The sequence below is a fragment of the Falco biarmicus genome, chromosome 12 (genome assembly GCF_023638135.1).
Source record: "Falco biarmicus isolate bFalBia1 chromosome 12, bFalBia1.pri, whole genome shotgun sequence".
Classification (NCBI taxonomy): domain Eukaryota; kingdom Metazoa; phylum Chordata; class Aves; order Falconiformes; family Falconidae; genus Falco; species Falco biarmicus.
In genome coordinates this window covers 6,420,333-6,441,075 of record NC_079299.1, presented here as the reverse complement: position 1 = coordinate 6,441,075, position 20,743 = coordinate 6,420,333, and the positions used below count along the sequence as shown (strand labels likewise).

The 20,743-nt window shown below is 42.2% G+C and overlaps 1 protein-coding gene across 9 annotated transcripts in view; it reads left to right on the top strand.

Annotated features, from left to right (window-relative positions):
* Positions 1-20,743, top strand: part of EPHX1 (epoxide hydrolase 1) — a 34,508-nt gene that overhangs the window by 8,112 nt on the left and 5,653 nt on the right. For 4 of the 9 annotated variants that reach the window (XM_056357659.1, XM_056357661.1, XM_056357663.1 and 1 more), the window contains exons 2-9: positions 3,523-3,707; positions 5,569-5,749; positions 7,963-8,190; positions 9,224-9,353; positions 9,848-10,062; positions 12,427-12,535; positions 13,497-13,622; positions 15,137-16,172. In XM_056357659.1, the coding sequence (XP_056213634.1) occupies positions 3,523-3,707; positions 5,569-5,749; positions 7,963-8,190; positions 9,224-9,353; positions 9,848-10,062; positions 12,427-12,535; positions 13,497-13,622; positions 15,137-15,359 (1,397 nt within the window). In that variant the 3' untranslated portion in view covers positions 15,360-16,172. Of the gene's footprint in view, positions 1-196; positions 449-3,522; positions 3,708-5,568; positions 5,750-7,962; positions 8,191-9,223; positions 9,354-9,847; positions 10,063-12,426; positions 12,536-13,496; positions 13,623-15,136; positions 16,173-19,915; positions 20,473-20,743 lie in introns of those variants that run through there. The other 5 variants (XR_008825006.1, XM_056357660.1, XR_008825005.1 and 2 more) reach the window with 4 other exon arrangements.

The window sequence follows — 20,743 nt, the reverse complement described above, 5'->3', positions numbered from 1 at the left end:
GTTTTGGGGTTTTCTTGCAAACAACATATTTCTTAAGATACACTTGACCTTCTTCAAGAGGAGCTAGTTTTGGGGCTATTTACTGGATCCATCACACTCCAACATTTTTCTTTCAAAACATGTTTTTAAAGTAGCAAAACAAAAACATTCTTCCGTGAACTCTTTAGGATAAAAGTACTGTCTAAGGTATTTAAGTGCTGTCTACAAACAATATTCACCCTGGGGTACAGCAAAGTCTTGGAGCCTAAGTACTTGATGTAATAAATGGAAATATTTCCTTCTAAGGTCTTGCCTTTGGTCGCATAAAAAGAGGAAAAAGCCAAACCAAAACATGAACTCCCTTTGAAGTAGTTATTTGTAAAGGCAACATGCCAGCATGGTTGCATCAAGAGACTTCAAGAGAATAAAAGCACCGGCACCTTGTTTTTTAGATCTCTGAAAACTGCAAGTATAGAAAAGTTTTATTATACCTGTTTCTCCTTCCACATTCGTGATGCTGTATTGCTGTATCATGGAACAAGTGTAAGGGACTAATAACTTCCATCTCACAATAGATCTCAGTAGTGATTAGCAGAGGAAATTCTGGTGCAGATGTGTCATGACTGAAGTTGCTTTATGCTGTACAAATAACACACGGGAGTTCTAGAGAACTAGCTTGAATAGCAAACTTGGGAAATCACTGAGTGCATTTGCTCCAAGTGGTCTCCTCTCAGCACAGGTTGGTAGGAGCGTGCTGCGTTCCAGTAACTCGTCAATAGCAAAACAATCCCTTTGAGTGTGCTATGAACAAGCGCGAGTTACAATTCTGCTGACGCGCTTTGCCCTTTCTCTTCTTCCTGTGCACTTGGGAAAAAAATGTAGCATGGTTAGAGCTGTAGGCCCCTGTATTCATTGTAATCAGGAATTTTACAGGCACTTTCAAGGGAACTGAGGGGGTCTTAATATAGAGAGCAACTTGGGATCTCTATTAGCAAAAAATATCCAGAGGTATCAGAGGTGGCTTCCTCCCAGTCAAAATGACATCTCATGCAAGTTGATTTGTCAACCAGCACCAATTCTCTGCAATAGAAGACAGAACTATGTGACACCTGAAGGTGATTTTGATGCTTACTGCTGGATTGTAAACAAGCTCATCCTCTAGTCTGTTTGGAATTAATTGCAAAAATGGGTATCTTTTCACATAGCAAGTCCTTTGTATACGCAGTCCAGGGTGAATGCAAAATACGCATGTTTGTACACAATCCCTCCCATGGCTTCTGCTGCAAAAAATTCTGATTTCTCAAGTTTCCTTGAGAGCAGATGGGGAAGCAGAAATATATTTGTAGCTCTCTGTACTCCAGCGACTTAGAACATCAGAGTTTCTTGCTAGAGAAGGAGCTGAGATTCTGTTCCTGGGCAAAGCAGTTCAGTGTTAGGTGCTGTGCCTCCCTCGTGCTGGCAGAGGCCGTGGTGCTGCTGCAGTGTAAGCCAGGAGAAAGAGGCCTCTGTTTTTCTAGGTACCCCAGCCATCCTGCCTGAACAATGGGGCTGGCACTGACAGCAGCTCTCTTTTCTCTTGGCATGGCTGTTTGTCGTGGGGCTTTGTAAACATACTGAGGTTGGCAAGAGTTTGAATTTTTTATACATGGTGTTTACATAGTTATGCTGGTGAACCTTTGTAGTCTAGCCGTGGCTGGAGTTGTGCTGTGAATTCAGGGAAGTGGCTGTTGTTCTCTGTGAAGGCTTAGTAATAGAAATGCTGTTAAATACTGTGGTAGATATTATTTCTATGTAAAGTGCTTTGAGGTTTCTAAAAGCCCCTCCAGTTCTGCTCTGCAGTAAAATTTGATTGTGCTCTGGAGGCTCCTAGACTGCATTGGTTTACGTGTTGAGGCAAGCTGAAATTGGATAAACTTTTTAATTCTGGGGTAAATTATGGACTGAGTATGGTGGAGGTGGGAAAAGGTTGTTGTTTTGTACTCCAGAGAATGTTGTGGAGAAAAACTGGCACCTTCTCAAACAACAGAAAATATGGAAGGACCAGTGAAAAAAATAAACAGATCAAGATCTTTCAGTGCCTATCATTCCCGTTCCTCCAGCCTCTGGGAATTAAGGCGCTTTTCAGGGCTGTAGCACTTGCATGTGTAAGCAATAGATTTTTCCAGCTTGATGTCCTATCTGCATAGTGCCCGACTTCTGTAAAAATGTTTAGTGGGTGCTTATTTTGACGATTTTATTTATTTATTTATTGTCAGCCATTAGAAACTTGAACTCAAAATGTGTCCTGTCACATAAAGGCACTTACAAGACTGATCAATTTTACTCCTGTTATAAACTCCCATTAACTTGTGTTAAAATTCCTATTTTGATCCAGGAATAAATTTGGTCTATTCTGTTGACTCTGAGCACTTTCAGACCATCAGATTTACTCTGCAGCAGTAAAATCAACAAAACCTTCTGGCTCTGGAGAAAATAAAGACTTTCCTGTGCCATAAGCAATGCTTGCTTTACAGAAGTTTTGAAATACCTCACGTCTTACCAATTTCCAATAAGTGTTTGAAACATAACGTTCTTTAAAAATACACATTAAAATCATAACAGTACTGTTCCCCAAAGCATCTTACAAAAGTTTCTTATACTGAAAGGGATGCTTGAAAACATTATTAGAGTCTGAGTAATTATTTTTTTCTATGCAGCATGAAACAATTCAAATTATTCAAAATATTTTTTTTCAAGGTCTTCTGACTAAAGCACAACAGCTCTGCAGTCAGTCACACAGATATGCTGCAAAATTGGATAGTTCTTCACTTTGACAGAATCTTATCACTTGGGGAATGGTGTTTCAGAGCCAGGACAGCATGCATGTGGTCTTTTGTTTTCTCTTTAAAACAGTTTAGAAGGAGGAAGAAAGGGAAGGTCCTTCTACCCTTTGTGCTGCAGTTCAAAGGTTATGCAAATATATCCCTGCCACACTCCCCCACGCTGATTGGGAGGTACAAGGTGGCTGCCCTCATGCTCTTCACTTTTTATTCTATATATATGTCTGGGTTGTTGTTTTTTCCTCTGAATCTCATAACAATAGATACGTGAGCCTTACTGAAGAGATGCTCTGCTTTGGAATTTGTGGGAAATTTAGAGCTTCAGAGGAAGAGAAAGCATTAAATTTGAATTATATCCACAGTCACCTCCTTTACTGTTGAAGTTTGGCAAGAGTCAGCAGACACTGAGGAAGCCAACGTGATGTGTTTTATCAGAGGACTGTTTAATTACCAATCCATGTGATCTCTTGACTTGCTTTGAGTTCAGTTTTTACTAAATGGTTTTTATGTAAAACATTTAATTCTGCCCCATTTGAGTTGCATAGGATAAAACATCCTATTTCTGAAATTTTACAGAAGTGTTGGTGTCCTGTGTGTGGCAGAATATCACGTAGCTCGAATCCTATCTTAAAAAGCAAGAAAATCTCTACAGTCTTTATGAAGTACATCACATGTCTCTGAACTATCTGGTTGGGCTCACCGGCGTTCTGTTCTTCTCTTGCAGGCATTATGCTGCTCGAAGTGTTCCTGGTTCTGGGGACAGTCATCATCTACTTCTTACTTTCCAAGAAGAAAGAAGAGACATTACCCTTCAAAGACGGATGGTGGGGCAAGGGACCAAAGCCTGACACTGAAGAAGATAGAACTATTTGGCCATTTAAGGTGGAAACTACAGAAGGAGAGCTGAGCGTAAGCAAATCTCTATATCGGGGAGAGATAAGTAAGAAATGTACAAATAAATGTAGAACTTGTTTTGAAGTTATTTTTAAATTGAACTAATAGTTGTATTTATGAGACTGAGCAACAGTGTCCAGGACTTGGGGGAAGGGATTTTTCAGTACTTGAGAACGTAGGTATGGATAGGCAGGTTTCACATCTTGCTACACAATTTTGTTCTCAGATGGCTGTTGCAAGATTGCTAGTAAATAGACCTATTCTGTAAATACATAATAAACAAAAAAAATCATATACAGATTACTCAACTCTGTGTTTCTGTTTGTGTACTTTCCCTAGTTTGTGTCAACCAGAATAAGAACAATGTCTTTTTTTTTTTTTTTCCCCTTCTTTTCTTTCAAAAGCAATTAAGAATATCTCATTTTCCTGACTGCTTTATGTTTGCAGCTGTGCTGGGTGCCGAGTCTTCTGTAATTAATGATCTACTTCGGTCAACACTAATACCACAGTGGTAATTGCAGTAAACATGTCCATTGCAGAATTTGTTAGATAGCAAGGTTTTGATTGTGTATGCCAGGGACTGCATAATTTCATAGATCTATGCAGAGTAGTGGTTCAAACAGTATTCATGGATTGCTCGTATTATTCATTTACAATGGATTCCTGTTTACTCAGTAAAGCCTGGGTTTTTTTAACACTTTGTTTGCCCTCCTTAGTAATATCAATGGTCATTGATGTCCAATATCTGTCTTACACTGCTGACATAAAACTAGGTAATTTCTAACTTACAGAGGTTTTTGAAACATGCAATGCTGTATTATGACAGCCATTGCAACATAATGCATTGGTAGAAAATTCTATTTCTAAATATATTCTTCCATAAACAAGGAGTTAAAGTTATGCTATTATGCTAGTATACAGTACTCAAACATTTTTTTAAAAGGTGTCAATCCTGGACAAAAAGACATGTTAAAAACTTTATTTAAAAATCCCTGTTTTCTGTACACGTGTTAAAAGCCAAAGCAGTGAGCTTACATACGACTATCTTGCCTAGACTGAGACTGCCTGTTCAGTGTGAGGCACGAGCCAGTGCATACACCTCACTCATCTTAGAGTTGAGAGCTATCTCTATCGCTGTATTAGAAAGTGCTGTTCAGGTTTAAACCCCACAGAGGTTTGAGCAGCATTAGATTTCCAGACCTGCCCTCCACCCTCAACTCTTCCGTGGTTCTGTTCAGAGTAGGAAGGGGCTTTTGGCTGTCCTTCCCTGCTGAGTGATTTTGGACTGATTTTGCAGTATTGTCAGCATCCCCTGTAACCTTGAAGTGCAGTGGGAAGGTCACTTTCACAGTTACTCTAGATTGGAAAACTAATTCCAGTCTAGTTTCACCAGCTTTATGGCCATGCAAAATCCCTCAGAGTGTTTCCCAGTGAAAACATCCAGACCCTTGGTTTGGGAAGGAGAGCAAAAGGTTTGGGCCAGACCCTAGCGCTGATCGTGAGGTTGGGCTCGCAGGTAACCTAGTGAACAACATATCGTGAAAAGGCAACAAGATTTAAACTGTGAAGCTGCAGTACTGCCAGAAGAGTGTGTTGTCCTCTGAGGTTATCAGCCTGGCAAAGAGGTTAACCAGCCCTGCAAAACAAAGACGAGTGAGTGTTAAGAACAGCTGCAAATAGAAGAGGAAGGAGGCCATCTGGAGGAGAAAAAGAATTGGAACAGCTGATGGAGCATCAGTAAAATGCACAGGTGTCATTAGAGATGTTATTTTCATTGTTCTTGTTTCATTTGGGAATAACTAGAAGCTATGCACAGTAGAGCCGAAGATGGCAGACGCAAGTGCCTGTAATATCTGTTCTTTCTTTTTCCCTGTAGGACTTATTTAGGAGACTTGACCAGGCTCGACTGACTGAGCCACTCGAGAACAGCTGTTTCCATTATGGGACTAACTCGGTGTATCTCAGGAAGGTTGTCTCCTACTGGAAAAATGAGTTCAATTGGAAGAAACAAGTGGAAATCCTCAACAAGTACCCACAGTTCAAAACTAAGATTCAAGGTATGTGGCTCTTTCCCTTAAAATAAACAGTAACACATAATCTTGTCTGCAAGGGATTGTGGTTGTACGAATGCCATGGTTGTCTTGCACAAGCTGTCCCTTCCTGGCTACCATGGCGTGGATGATTGGCATTGCTGCTGAAGCAGCAAGAAACTCCTGCGTTGTAACTGAAGCCTTTAGGACAAGGAATGACAAATGGAATTCCCTTGTGCATGGATGCGTTGTCAGTTGGTGTTAACTGGAGCCGAGCACAAGCATTTGGAAACAGCACTGGATCTTAAGATGTACACATGTTCCCTGACTTGCATGCAATCATGCAAAAATACCCGCTGATGTCTCCTTGCTCCACATAGTTCCCCAGCTGCTGCTGTCAAGGTGATGCCATGGGTCTGGCAGCCCTCCTCAGCTGGGCGTGCTGGCTGCTCAGGTTGTCCCTGCTTGGCAGGGCAGATGCGCTCTGCTGCGCCATTTCAAGCATTCATAGGCCTAGAAATGCAGGGTGCCTTTCCCTTGGGGCTGACATGCTGCCAGGTGTGAGTGAATGCTTTGTCTTTTCATTCCAAGCACAGGCACCTCTGGAAAGACGCCATTCAGCTAAGGTCTTCTGGTGCTGGAGCTTGGTCAAACTGGACATTTTAAATGCTTGAATTACGGTTGTGTTTGAGTCACTTGGGGGTACAGTTGCAGATTTAGAGCACAGCAGGCAATTGTCTCATGATGGCAAAATTCAAGCTTGAGATTATGCCATTATGTTTTTACTTGCACCCATAATTGTGCATTATTTCAAATGGGGCAGTTCACTGTAATATTTTAAGTGGATTTGGGACAATAAACAGTTGTTACGTAGTGGTTAGAACATAAAGATTTTATTTGAATGTATACAACATGATTGATGCTCAGAAAGATAAAAGCAAAATGCCTTCCCTTAAAAAAGAAAAAAATAATAATCTTGGACAAGAAAGGGAAAAGAAGCTAAGGAAGATGCACTATGTATAACAATAGGAAGAGAAATTTCAACGTTAGGGATAATTACAGAGATGAGACATGAAAAGACAAGATAAAACATGCTGTGTATCAGATTCCTAGCTTCTGTCATCACTTGACAGCTTTTCCAAGAATACAGAAGTGCACAGAATTGTCAAGGATGGGGAAATCTCAGTGAAAAAGGGTGGGATTGCTGGTGAGCTGGAGTTGATGGTGAGTAAAATGTGCTTAAATGCATCAAGAAATGAGGCATTCAGACTATACTAAAAGCAAATTATTGTTTCCCGGAAAGCAGAGCCCTGGATGGGTTTGAGGAAAAGCGGTTCACTTGAAGCAAATAGTGCAAGCTGTATATGAAGCTCACTGCTTGCATATTGAAAGGGTCACAAAGGAAACAGGACTGCAATTTTTACCTTTTTAACAATGAGGAGACTGGTACTAGAACATAGTTTCCTGTTCTGATTTACTCAGAGATACTGAAAGCTTTGGACAAAAGGTAGAAAAAAACTACTAAATGGAACACTTTTTTTTTTTTTTAGTAAGGCATTTTTTCAAATCCTTGATTCAGCATGATTGGTTTTTCAGCAGTTAAGATGTGTGACTTGATTACAGGAGGCCTCCGAGGCCATAGAATACTTACTGAAGGCTTTTAAAATTCCTTTTGCTGTAACATTGGGATCGAGGGCTGGAGACACAAGGCAGACATACTCAAATGGAAAGTAAGGCATGCATAAAACAAGGGAAGTGATTAACACCCCCAAACAGCTGCTAGCTATGATGGATTCCCTATCTCCCTATCAACTTCAAGTTGCAGTTGTATGCCTTCCAAGAGGAAAAAGCTGTGGCTGGCTGAAGCCTAGCCGGTGCCATATAGGGACATTTGGGTAAAATTTAAGGGCACTTGGACTAAATGATGTAATCATCGCTTCTGCCTTTAAGCTGTTTGAGTCACTGTGTTACCGTTAGTAGATTGCTTCACTTCTATGTCTTAATTTGCCAATTTATTTCAAAACAGAAATATGCCGACCTCATTTGGCTGCTGTGATGCTTAATTGCCCATTATGAAGTACTTTAACGTCCTTGGGTAAATGGAGCCAGAGAAAAGTGCTGGGTGTTTGCATGGTCACCAAAAAAGGACTTCAGAAAAGATTTATTCATAAGAAGTTCTGTGATTAGTTTCAGTGTCATGGTAAATTTGGGCATGTAAATTAATTATTTTATTTTTACAGGCATTGATATCCATTTTGTTCACGTAAAGCCTCCTTGTTTGCCTGAAGGCCAGTCTGCAAAGCCATTATTAATGGTTCATGGTTGGCCTGGCTCATTTTACGAATTTTACAAAATTATCCCTCTCCTGACGGATCCTGCAAGCCATGGCCTCAGCGATGAGCACATTTTTGAAGTCATTTGCCCATCTATCCCCGGTTATGGTTTCTCAGAAGCACCCCACAAAAAAGGTACGATGAAAAGAAACTGAACTAACACAAGCCTAGTCTTGCAGTGAGATAGCCCGTTAGCAGAATGGTAACTCCTGGCACTTCATGTTTTGCCAGTGTAGAAACAAAGGTCCTGTGTGTCATGTGGAGAGTGGGAGATAGAGTGTGACTTCAGGTGACATCATTAATTAGTTTCAGGAACAATGTATAGATAATTTACAAAGGACTATAAAAAGTTATGAAGTGACAACTCATAAATTGTAACTGAGTCAATGAATTGTGTGTAGGTGAGCAGGAAGAGTAAAGTTAATTTGGTACTGTTGCTTTTGGGTGTTTTGAATCCATATTCAACAACATTATACAGGTAGGTGAGCAGCAACAGGTGGAACAAATCCACCCATGTATCCACTGGCAGGCTGCAGCCAAATACCTGCTCCTTCAGCTTGTGCTCTGAATTACACAGACACAAGCTGTAACAAATTGGAGCGAGGTAGTATTTAAAGTGATACTGAGTTTAGTATTCAAGTTATGTGTGCAGGTGAATGATGTGGGTAGGGCTGGTTTTGCTTTTCTCTACTTCCCTGGGTTTGATTTACGTGGTCAGCGTTCAGTGGAGAAGTGCGTTACTAAGTGGAAACTTGCAGTTTCCAACTTTCAGTAAGATGAGACTGTGCTCACAGCAGACAAAATGGAAACACATTCCCTGGGCAGTGCTCAGTGGCCCCAGCAGGGCTCAGGAGTATGACCGCAGTTTACAGGGAGTCTGGCAACCCCTTGGTGGCACAAGTACATGGGCAACTGGTGGGGTTGGGAGAACACTAGTCTGCAGCAAAGGCTGGACATTGTCCTCATGGTTTCTGCTTGCTCTCTAGACCTTGTCTAGATGGTGTGACAAGGGCTTGCATGTAGTCCGTCAGATAGGCAAGGAAAAATGGATTTGTAGCTTTTTAGGAACTTTAATATTGCCTTTATGGGGAGAATAAATGCTGCATGGTTGGAAGTGTAGCTAGATTTAATGCAACAGCGTTTTTTCTTTTTCTTTTTTTTAATGCAGACTTTAATTCTGTAAGTGCCGCTTCTGTTTTTTACGAATTGATGCTCAGACTGGGATTCAACGAGTTCTATGCACAAGGTGGCGACTGGGGCTGGCTCATCTGCACCAATCTGGCCCAGATTGCTCCCACGTGAGTAGCCCTTTGCTAGACATGATTGGCACGCAAAAACTGATTTATTCTTTGAATAGTTGTTTCTTTTGTGCATTTGAGAGCTCCTGTCCAAGTCCTTACAAGAGCACTGTGTAGTTTCTCTCTTCAGTGCTCAGTGTTAAGCAGTGATCCAAAATAACATACTTTAGTTCATACTATATACCTCTTCTATCAAACAGTTGTGCAGTAGTTTTATAATGACCTCACTGGGGTCTAGAGCGGGATAAGTACTGGTAACAAAAGGAGGATTTGTGGCTTAGCACCCAGGAGTGCGTGCTGATTACTGCCAGTTGCCCCATCGACTTGTAATTTTTGTGTGAAAAGCCACACTACGAAGTACAGTGAAGGTCATGATGTCATTGGCAGGTCGGAATTTAAGTATGTCCATTTTTGTTAATAAGATTTTAAATATAACAACTTTGAATCATGTTTTATCTGTGTTAACTTGGGGCTTTTTCTGTTCTTATTTTTAGCCATATGAAAGGTCTCCATTTAAATCTAGCCTCAGTCACGAACGTGGGTTTCACTCACCTGCTCTCCATTCTGCTGGGCTGCTATCTTCCAAGGCTTTTCGGTTTCCAGGATGAAGATGTGAGGCGGATGTTTCCCTTCTTGAAAAAAGGGCTCTACAGGATCTTGCTGGAGTCTGGCTACGCTCACATACAGGCTACAAAGCCTGATACTGTTGGTAAAACAAACAAAAAACCTTTTGAGCTCAGAATATTTAGTTTGTTCATTTTAGTTGTACTTTCATAGAAACAAAACGTATTGCTTAAAATATGCATAAAATCAGGGGTTTTTTTCAGGGAAACTGAAGTAGGAAAGTTAGAAGTCCTAAAAGGTGGGCTCCTTTTCTGTATCCAAGTCAGAAAAGGTTACATCAGAAGCAGTAAATGTGCACGTCAAAATTGAGCATACTCTGAAGTGCCACTGACCTAATTTTCAGTTTTTGTAAATAAAATAGTTTTTTTAATACTTTTCCACTTCTGCCATCACTGGGGACTGTAATTCTATTTCTAATGCAGCTATGCTGAGAGCAAAAGGTAGTTTCTTCACAGAGAATGGTTCACATTCAAGTCAGGTCAACTACAAGAAACTTTTTTAGCTGTCTTAGCATGCAATATAGCTTATTTATAGAGATAAGTAATACCTGAAAAGTAAAATCAAATTTCATTCTCACTCATTGTTTGAATCATTTGCAGACTTCCAAAGAAAGTGTACCTGTGAATGTTCTTTCTAGGTGAGCTAGTCAGATTGCTTAACTACTTTAAGTATTTGAGTATTAAGTGTTTCTATTAAAAACATCTTTTGCAACTGAACAACTGAGTCAAGAATACTGAATTGAATATATTTTAGTTTAGTGCAGCAGCAGTTCACTCATGGGTTTTATTAAAAATGTACCTAAGGAAACTATTTTGTAACGATTTTCCATAAGCTTACCTACAGAAGCAGGTATATTCTTGAAACGTGTAGGCAAAATGATAATTTTACAGATTTAAAATAGTTTGCTTCCTTTTGAGTTTTGGTTTCTAAAAATTACTAGTCTCTAGTTCTTTTTGTGCTTTAAGAAAAGATGGGGGAGCTGAAAGATGCCTAGCCATGCTCCTTCTGCTGTGGTTTTCTGGCTGATTCTTGTCCCTCCCAGTAGTGTGTTGGTCTGTCAGAGCGGACTGCGCAGCCTGGGAACCTGCAGCCAGTCTTGGGAGCTGGGGCAGGAGCATTCCTGCAATTTCAAAGACAGAGGAGTGTGGCAGGTTCCCATAGGGAGAAAAACCCTCTGAAGATGGGAATGTAGCGTAGCTGGAAGCACAGCCATGGAGGCTTCCACAGTCCTCCTGAGACTTCTGGTGGTACAGGGTGGCTACCTTGCAAGCCGTCTTAAGCAAGAAAGTTGTCTCTGGATCTTTTTATATATATATATATATATGCACACACACTGCTTTCTAATACACTCTTGTTTCAGAGCTGGCTTTCGATCCAACTGGCTTGCATGGATTTGATTTTACACTTATTATTTGGGAAACCTGCATGGAGTGTGGGTTCATTTTCAACCGACTGAAACAGGCAGCGCCTATATTCAAAGTAATGTTAGGATCAATATCAAATTTTCCTATTAGGTAAACCAATGTACTCTTTGTTCAGTAAGTATATGAGAACAGGCTGTTGCTTGTCTGCTTCTGCAGATCTGGAAAGCATGCTCAATAGAACTTTTTCAAACACTTGGTATTTCAGTTATCAGTATTAGTTGTTTGAAACAACTATCATGTTTAAGTAGCAATTACTGATGAAATTGTGCTAGCTGTAGTGTTAAGCATCTTTCAGGAAGGTTGGGTTGCATGGGTGGAACTTCAAATATACTGCTGTTCCTCAGGAAAAAAATTTTCTAAGGTTTTTCTGAGCAGTCGAGACAGTTTATGGTCCCCGTTATTTCACAGCATTAGGATGTATTAGCAGAGTTCCAGGTGCAGGTGTGTTTTTTCTGTCCAAGCAAAACAAACTATAGAAAGTATATTAAGCCTTGTTCTGCATGAAGGCAGCTGCCTATTGCTAATTCCAAAGATGGACCTTTTAGTAAAGCCTTGCTTTTCCTTAATGACTTTCTAATAATGCTTAAAATGTTTTTTGCTGTTACAGAATGGTGCAAATTCTCCTAGTCATGTGTAGGCATGTGGGGTTTGGCCCTGTAATGCTGTTTAATACATGACAACTTCCAGATTAATGGAAGCAAAACCCTACTTGGCACATAAAGCTTGATCTTATTAGCTTACAAGGAAAAAAAAAAAAGAAGAAATCCGATACTGTTACATCAGTTCAAAAAACATAGAGTGTGAGCTAATGCAGAGCCTGTTGGTTTGCAGATACTATCAGTTTATGACCCAACAATAAATAGCTCCAACTGATTCTATTATTTTATTTATTTATTTAAGAATGCAGCTGCTGGAACAGCTTTGTAAAGTTATCTATGCCATGTTGTAATGGGCTGCTTCTCTACCAGTCTGAGTTCAGTAGTTGGATATTGCAATTTTGGTTACATTTTTCTCCTCCTTTTCAGGCTGTGGTTTGAACGACTCTCCTGTAGGACTGGCTGCATACATCTTGGAGAAGTTTTCTACATGGACTGATCTGGAATTCCAGAATTTAGAGGATGGAGGACTAGAAAGGTAAGCGTTTCCTCTTACGCCATTCTGGATGAGGTGACTAAGGCCAGAGTCCCAGCAAAAGAAGTTTGTCTGAATGGATCGCCTCGCAACTCACAGGGAGCCTGCCCGTAGCGGCCACAAATGGTGCAGTGCTGTACTACAGCGTGCACAGAAGCGAACAGGCCACGAAGGCTAACGTACTCCCTTCCCACTTTGATCTCCTAGAAGAGAGATACACCCTACAACTTTTGGGTAATAAATAGTGGCTTAGGTGGAAGAATTTCATTAGGACAGAAAAAAGTTTAACTACATTAAAGATGCTGGGAAACAGAACTCATGATTCATTTTAATACTAATACATAACTCTATGAATTTGCTTTAGGTTGATTGGTATTGTTTCATATACCTACCATTTGCTAACATTAGTGTGTGGCAGAAATCTGAGATAAAAATGCCCTTTGAAAATTGCTGAGGTTCCTGGTAGCAAAGGAGTGAACGGGCACGTTATGAAAAGGCCCAGTGACAGTGGATTTGAATATAATGTTTGCGCTGCATACAGCTAAAATTTGGTATGAAACATGCGCTGTTAACAGCACGTTGGTGTGATGGCTCTATTGAAAGCTCATGGTAGCATTTCAAATCACAGATGATAAATGGCACAAGCTCTTCTGCACCTACCCTCCCCATCCACAGACAGTACGACAGCTATGCTGGAGCATAAGATGCTCCTGGAGTCTGCCTTCCGTGTAGAGGTTAAAATGTCACTTCCCAGTTTGTGTCCACAAGCCTTTAATGTGCTTAATTGGTCACTGACAGACAGAGGGGGAGTAGCAGGCTTCACCTCTCAACTCTCTTCTTAACCAAGTTAACTGGTTTTTCCTATAACTTTTTTTTCTTACAACCAAACCAAAGTCAAGTCCCTGCTAAAGTAATACAAAATGTATTCAGTTCTAACTAAGCAACTCTAGGCTTACCCTTTCAGGAAGTTTAACCTGGATGATCTGCTCACCAATATCATGATCTACTGGGTGTCAGGCTGTATAGTCTCCTCAATGCGTTTCTACAAAGAAAATTTGAAGAAGGGGATAGGCACACAGAAACATGAAAGGTAAGTGGTTTTTTTTCTTTAAATATTTTGCCCTGAACTTAATTTCATGGTCGCAGGCAAGTTGCTTATGTCTTAGAGCTGCTGCAAGTTTCAGAAAGCTGAGAAAAAGCAACACTGTACTACGTTGTTCTTCTGCGGGACAGGTCTCTTAGTTGATGTACTGTGTTGTGCTTGGAAAACACGGTAATTAGGCAAGAATCCTGAACCATCAGTAAGGAGAACTGACTGGAGGCACTGCTTGAGGACACCCATCCATGGTGTATCCAACTAGGGAAAAGCACATCCAAGTATTCCAGATTTTACTGCAGTTACTAAATTAGCCTGTGAGTCATGCAGTCAGTTTTGTTTGTAGTTTATTTGGTTTGTAATTCTAGTACTTTTCTGGACACAGTTTGCCTAGTTTTGCAAAAGATTTAAGCCTTGCTTTTGGAAGAAACTTAAGTATACTGACAAACTGCGTAATTTGAAAGTAAGACTGATGTTCCTGCTGCGCAGACACTTAAGACAGCAGCTTGGCTGCATATACTTGTGTCAGCTTGAGTCTTAGCAAGGGCTTAAACCTGCCCTGAGGTATCTGCAACCACAGCTCACTGCTATGGTATTTATTTAGCTGTGAAATGATGCTCTGAGGAAGGTGACTCAGTTCTTGAAGCTGCTGTGGCTACACTGTGGGCAGTATCCTGCTCTGGTTCTGCCTACATGGGATGAGCTCTACGAGCTTCTGTGTGCCTAGAGGAAAGAGTCCTAAAGTCCTATGTAAAATTAGGCACCCTGTTTTCAGACTTCCAGTAGTTATATGCCCAACAGTGTTTGTATCTGTATCTTAACATCTGTCACTTCTGACAAGGTGGCTTATGTGTATTGGACAGTTAAACCTAGAAAATGTTGCCCTGTTTGTAACAAGCACTGATCATTCCACTTTCAAAGATACTTTTCCCCTCAAATCCAGTTGCTTCCCTACACTTACTATGGTGCAAAATGTTCTGTTGTGTGCATGCCTGCCAGTTAAAAGCAAGAGCTACTTTACAGGGTAAAAGTCTCAAATTGGGAAATGTTTCCTCTGAGCTAGTCTAGATTTACTCTCCATTATTCCTCTCCTCTCCTTCCCTTTTGCAGCAGATCAAGATAATTCTTCCCCTTTCCCTCCAGTCGTTCTGCCAGGCTCGACAAGTTCTAGTTGTAATCTTCACTGTAAATCTCTCTCCGGCCCCTGTCAAATTGTGTGCTTTCCCTCAATATATGACTCTCAAGCGCTGAATGCAGCAGGAGGAATACTTGATCCCCGCCACCTCCTTCTCAGTTTCCATGCTTCTCACTCTCATGCCCTGGATTCCTTGCAAAATTGCCTTAATATCAATTTATGCAAAATATTATTTCTTTATTTTTTTCCTGGGTAGGGGAGTGTTGTCTAGCCTTCAAAGTGAGAAGCTGGAAGTCAAATGTTAATTGCCTAACAACAGCATACCCAACTGTAAGTGTTTGAAAGATTAAAATTATTTTTTCTCCTCGCTCAGGCTCACAGTACAAGTACCTACTGGCATTGCCTCCTTCCCTAATGAAGTCATGCACACGCCCCAGGCTTGGGCCCAGAAGAAATACACCAACATAGTTTCCTTCCATTTCATGCCTCGAGGTGGCCACTTCGCAGCTTTGGAGGAACCTGAACTTCTTGCTGAAGATATTTTGCGATTTGTTGGGAAAGTAGAGAAAGAGCAACTTTGGAGAAAGAAAGAATAACTCCCCTAACAAACAGCAAGGTAACTGCTTACAGCCTAGCATATGTACCGGCCTTACTAAGTCTACTGTAATCCATGTTAATTAGATCTTATTCTTGACCAGTTGTGAGAGGACAGCAAGAAAAATGCAGTATATGATGAGATACTGCTGTGGGGACCTGATTTTGGGGTGGCGTTTTGGTTTTTTTGCATTTAACTAGGCTGAGAAAGTAGCATGAAGATTACTTGGTTATCTTTTCCCCTAAGCACTGACTTGTAAAAATCTGTTCTGTAGTACCCCAGCTCTTGCTTTGAAATTGATAAGTGGACCTTACAACTAGTAACAATTATACTGTTATTACTTACGAAAGGCTTTTTTTCCCCCACAGCAGCAGTAAAACTTGAGTTGGTGTAGATGTGAGATTGTGCACACAAAAAATAGCGAACAGCCTAGCAAGACCTAACTTGCATGAGTGCATTGGTTAATTGGCATTGACAATCCACAGTACCTTTAAACTCGCCAGCTGGCTGCCTTTCTCTGCCAGCCTGGGCTGTGAAGCAGCTCCCCGGCTGGGGGGAGGCTTGAGCAACTGAAAGACACAGGCAGCTGTAGCTCGGACCAGGAGGGGTTGGGTAGGAGCAATTAGAGCCCAGGCTGCCTCTGCCCTGAATTTGTACTCTTAACTGAACATAGCCCTAGATAGGCTTGAGACGCTGCGGCTTTGCACCACTGCTTCTGCAGGGTATTGTAAATGCCTCATATAAAAGAATAAAAAATAGATTAATTCAAAATCAAAAGAAACTTGCAAACGTGCATTAAAATTTTGAATAATTACCTGTGTGTTTCTTCAAAATTTTTTTTATAACTGAGATTTTTGCTTGGTGACAGCAAAGAGAAGCATCAATTCAGAACCTATTGATTCTGTACTGCATCTGTTACAAAGGTCAGATTGAAGGCAAACTGCTCAACAAAAATTTTATTTGAAGGGCTGTATGTTTTTGCCAGCAACAGTCCCTAGTGTGTGCAGTTGAGCTTCAAACATTCTTAAACTGTATCCAGATGACTGGTTTCAGTATGGTTTTGTTCTCCAGTCACTTCTGCTATACTTCCCTACCCCTGCAAGCACATGGAAATATAATCCACCAGTAACACTTGCATGGATTGGTATTATTTCACAATATTAATGGAAATGGAAGCTGTTAACTAAGTCACTCCAGCAGAGACCCGCTCCATCCCACAGGGCTTTAGACTCACAAATACCACGTAGCTTGTTTCACAGAAGGCAAGTCAGCACTCCTGCCAGGCACATTTGAATCTTAGTGCTCAAAGCAACCTGATACGCAATGACAGAAGATCATTAGGGCAGATGGGTTGTGGACCAGCCAGGATCAGCTTTCAGGGCAGGCAGGAGACCTCTCACTACCATTCCTCTTCCTTCTCTGCTTCTGCACCGGGCTGCAGTAGAGGAAGGCACAATAGTACTCAGGTCACCCTGCAAGATATGACTGCAGTGCTGTCTCGGACCGAGACAATTCAGAAAACCTGTACTTTAATTTTTTTAAAACAGCTAACTGCTTCCAGATCAGTAGTGAGTGCTAATTCTACATTTACTTTTAAGTGCTTTCATGTGCTCATTTGAAAAATATTGTGTCGTTCAGCCCAGTCTGTTTTGAGCAGACAGGAAGAAAACAAACACAGAATGAGTCAAAACCAGACTCTTCCCAGAGAAGACCATCCCCAAGCTTGTTTCAGGTGCAGTATATTGACGAAAGGTGGTTTATTCAGGAGGAATCAGCTCACCTCTGAAAACGCCAGCTGTTCACAGGCACCACTGTGCTCCCTCTTGCACAAGTCTTGATCTCTGGCCATTTGGGTTTGCTTTACCTCTCTCCCCTGTGTGGCCTTGTATTTCAGAGCTGGAGCTCATCCTCTCTCATCTTTAATGCACATGCGGACATCTGCTGCGGTGCTAGGGAACACCGCCGGGCTGATCTGACCAAACCCTCCCCCGGGGCTGGTCAGGCACCACGCAGATAAATAAGTGGGAAGGCAGTTTGCTATATGATACCTGCCGAACCCATTCTCAGATGCGAGTAGAAGGCTCAAAGTGTTTTCTCTCTCCCTTCCGGAGCGGATCTGCTTGAAGGGGCCCAGCCTCGATGAAACGCAGTGCATCGCGACTCCGTTTTGTGATCTTATGTTACAGCAGCTCATCCAGGCTCAGTCACCTGTGAGAGCTGGGTGAAAAACAACTGCCTGTAGAACCTTATTATTTTAAAATATGCATCACAGTGCTCTGCAATCTGAGACAATGATAACGAACAGAGGCAGTAAACGAGCATGTCCTTGCCCTGCTCTGCACACCAGGGAAGTGCACTTCAGCCTGCTACAAGCACGAGCTGTCCACACTGTCAGTTCTACTGAGTACAGACGATAGGCGCTGAGACCCTAAATGCAGCACAAAAATGGGTTTCATTAGCTACTGTCTGAAAGGGAAAAAAATCTGGACCTAAAAGGTGTAACTTCAGAAGCTTAAAAATTATAATTAAACACTTGTTCTATAGCAAAGGTGTTCTGAATTCTGTTGTCACACTTCTCAAACCTTAAGCCCACAGCTATGAGCAGCTGTTGTTCATCACCTGCTTCTGCACACATGGATACAAAGATTCAGTAAAATACTATGACAATGTGAAAGAATATAAAATTCATCTATGTGCCAGCTGTAAAGCCAGCCATCAGTTCCCCTCCCCTTTTTCAAAATAATCATGTGTTTTTAGCAAAATGGAGCCAATCCCACTGCCTGTAGTGCAAAGTTTAACGCTAACGAAGTGTTTGTGGGCCAGTGACAGTATCTGCACCTCTTCCTGCAAGGAGCAACTCTCCCACGAGCCTGGGCTTTGGATTTGATAACCAGCTTGAGTGAATCCAGACTCACTCCTGATGCACTCTAGTATCAGCTAATGGGCAATTCTTTGGTACAGTACTACAGCAAGCAGTACAAGATTCCGTCAGATAATCAAGGAATAGTTTTAACGCTTCTGTCAGCAAGTAACTGCATATCATGTTATTGCAATAGGCATAAGCAGTAAGAAAGGACTCCATGCTCCGTTATACTTGTTCTCATTTACGCGAGCCAGTAAGTCTCCTCTAACAAGGCCAAACGCGCTGCTGTCAGGCTGGCAGAGCTGTTTCTTGGGAATAAGGCTCTGAAAGAGTAGCTACGGCCTTCAGGAGAACCCAGAATCTGGCAGTGCTTTGACACTCAGAACACTTTGTTTTGCTTCAGAGCCATTTCTTGGTGAAGTTTCAAAGTTGCCCCAAAGCCTCTGCTCAAAGCAGCTGCTGTCTTAAAGCCATTCCTCCTTAAGTTGCTCCAAAACATGCATTCATCCCACTCCGAAACCAGAAGCAGCTGACCTAAATCCTGCTTTGTAATTAGCCACTTACAGCCCATGAAGAGCCTGGATAAGAGGTTCAGAACCACGGCGATGCCACTGAAAATAAGCAGAACTGACATTCTGCGACCCTCCCCCCCCCCTCCCCCAGCTGAACTGCTTTGGAAAGCATCTGCTTCTGCTATGGAAAAACACTAGTAAGGTCATCAACTTCTCATACGCCTCCAGCTCAACTAACTCCCAGCTACAACCAACTTTGACTTCTGATTTTTAAACTACAAACCATAATGTCCTGAAAAATCCAAGCCACTAGATGTAGCCTTTGGACATCTCGCATGACTAAACAAGGCAAGACTTCACATACATTAAACAGGAAGAGTCAGGCATTACTCAGATTATGAATGGGGGAAAAAAAACGAATAGAAATCACACTTTCATACAAAAAAAAGGAAGTTAAACCATCATTTAGTGCAAAATAGAATCTGTTAAGTCTAGCATCACAGATCTAGATCCATAAGGGGCACTATTCATCACCACTGAATCAGCTAGAATTGCTTGGGAGCAAGGACTGATATGCTCAAGACAGTCAGTCAAATGTACATTCCGCTTTACAGCAGGTGCAATACATAACATGCATTAAACGAAGACATTTTTGTCTTTCTGAAAGAGGAATGGAAAGATCCTTCTGGATACCGTGGGAAGAGACAAGGAATAAATCCATATTGATTTCAGGGTAGCTTATTTTAAAAACACTGAGAAACGATGCCACTTGTTTTACTTGCTGTAATAGCACTTTATGGAACATAACTCACACTAAAACCGTTTTGCTTAGGATTAGTTTTCTTTCGTGGAAGAAATACCCTGTGCAGTGCCAGACAGCCCTGATGGTGTTATGGCAATGCTGCTAGAAGAATTAGCCCCATTACAATTGTCAGTTGTCTTCTGGAGAGCAGTATTTATAAACAGAGCTGTGCTGAGTGACAGCTCTTTCCCCTTGCTAGATGTAGTCCAAACACCAGTCTTCAAAATACCTTCCTAACTGGATTTTAAGGTGTTAAGGATGCTCATGCTCTCCCCGTGTTTAATAACCGAGTATGCCGTTTTGAGGGTAGGACAAACGATAAATGAGATTTAAGTGATGAGTTGCCATCTTCTTAAATGAGGGATAATCCCCCTTTGCAGCAATGGTTCAAACCAGTGCAGGTGATGAGCGCAGAGGGAGTACGGCACAGAGAACAGGGGAACGGAAACACGGGACGCCAGAACTAGACTCAACTACCCAGCTACCAACCAACCAACGTGACAAACTTCACCGTACGTGAAGACTGACTCACGACTGTCTCAACAGCACAAAAGAGGTGCAAGGAGGGAAACCAGCTGCTTCACCTTGCCCGTGCTGCCTGCCCCAGCAGCCACAAGGGGCCCAGCCTGCTGCCCGCAGCCCCCCCTCGCAGAGCCCTCCGAAGGCAAGGCTGAGCCAGGGGCACTGGTTGCATCTGCAGTGGCTGCAGCCTGCTCTGGGCCCAGGGAAATGTGAAACTGCACCCTCAGCTCAGAAATTCCTGCCCCCACTGGTATCCCACATCCAATGTGAAACCAGCTTTTGCCCATCCTGCTGATACTGGCTTCCCGGCAAACACTCCATCCTTCCTTCTCGGTACCACCCACCTGCTGTTGCTTCATTCCCAGTTGTCCACTGCACAAGAGCCCACAGGTATGTCCCACCCCGAGCTGTTCAGGTAAGCGGTGGATGTCCACGGCCTTCAGCCTTCCTCTGCAGAGGGGAAAGGCCCAGCCACGTCCTGCCCACCATGTCTGCACGGCCCCCCTCACTCACTGCCATGTCGTGAGCTCGGGCTGCAGCGCTGCTCCCGCCCAGCCCAAGCGGTCCCCCCTCGCTTTTGCACTACGGCCATCGCTGCCTTGTAGGATCTCATTGCTGCTCCCAGTGCGCCCACTAACCTTTCAGCTTCCCCACATGGAGCACAGCCTAAGAGCAGCTTTGTGGCC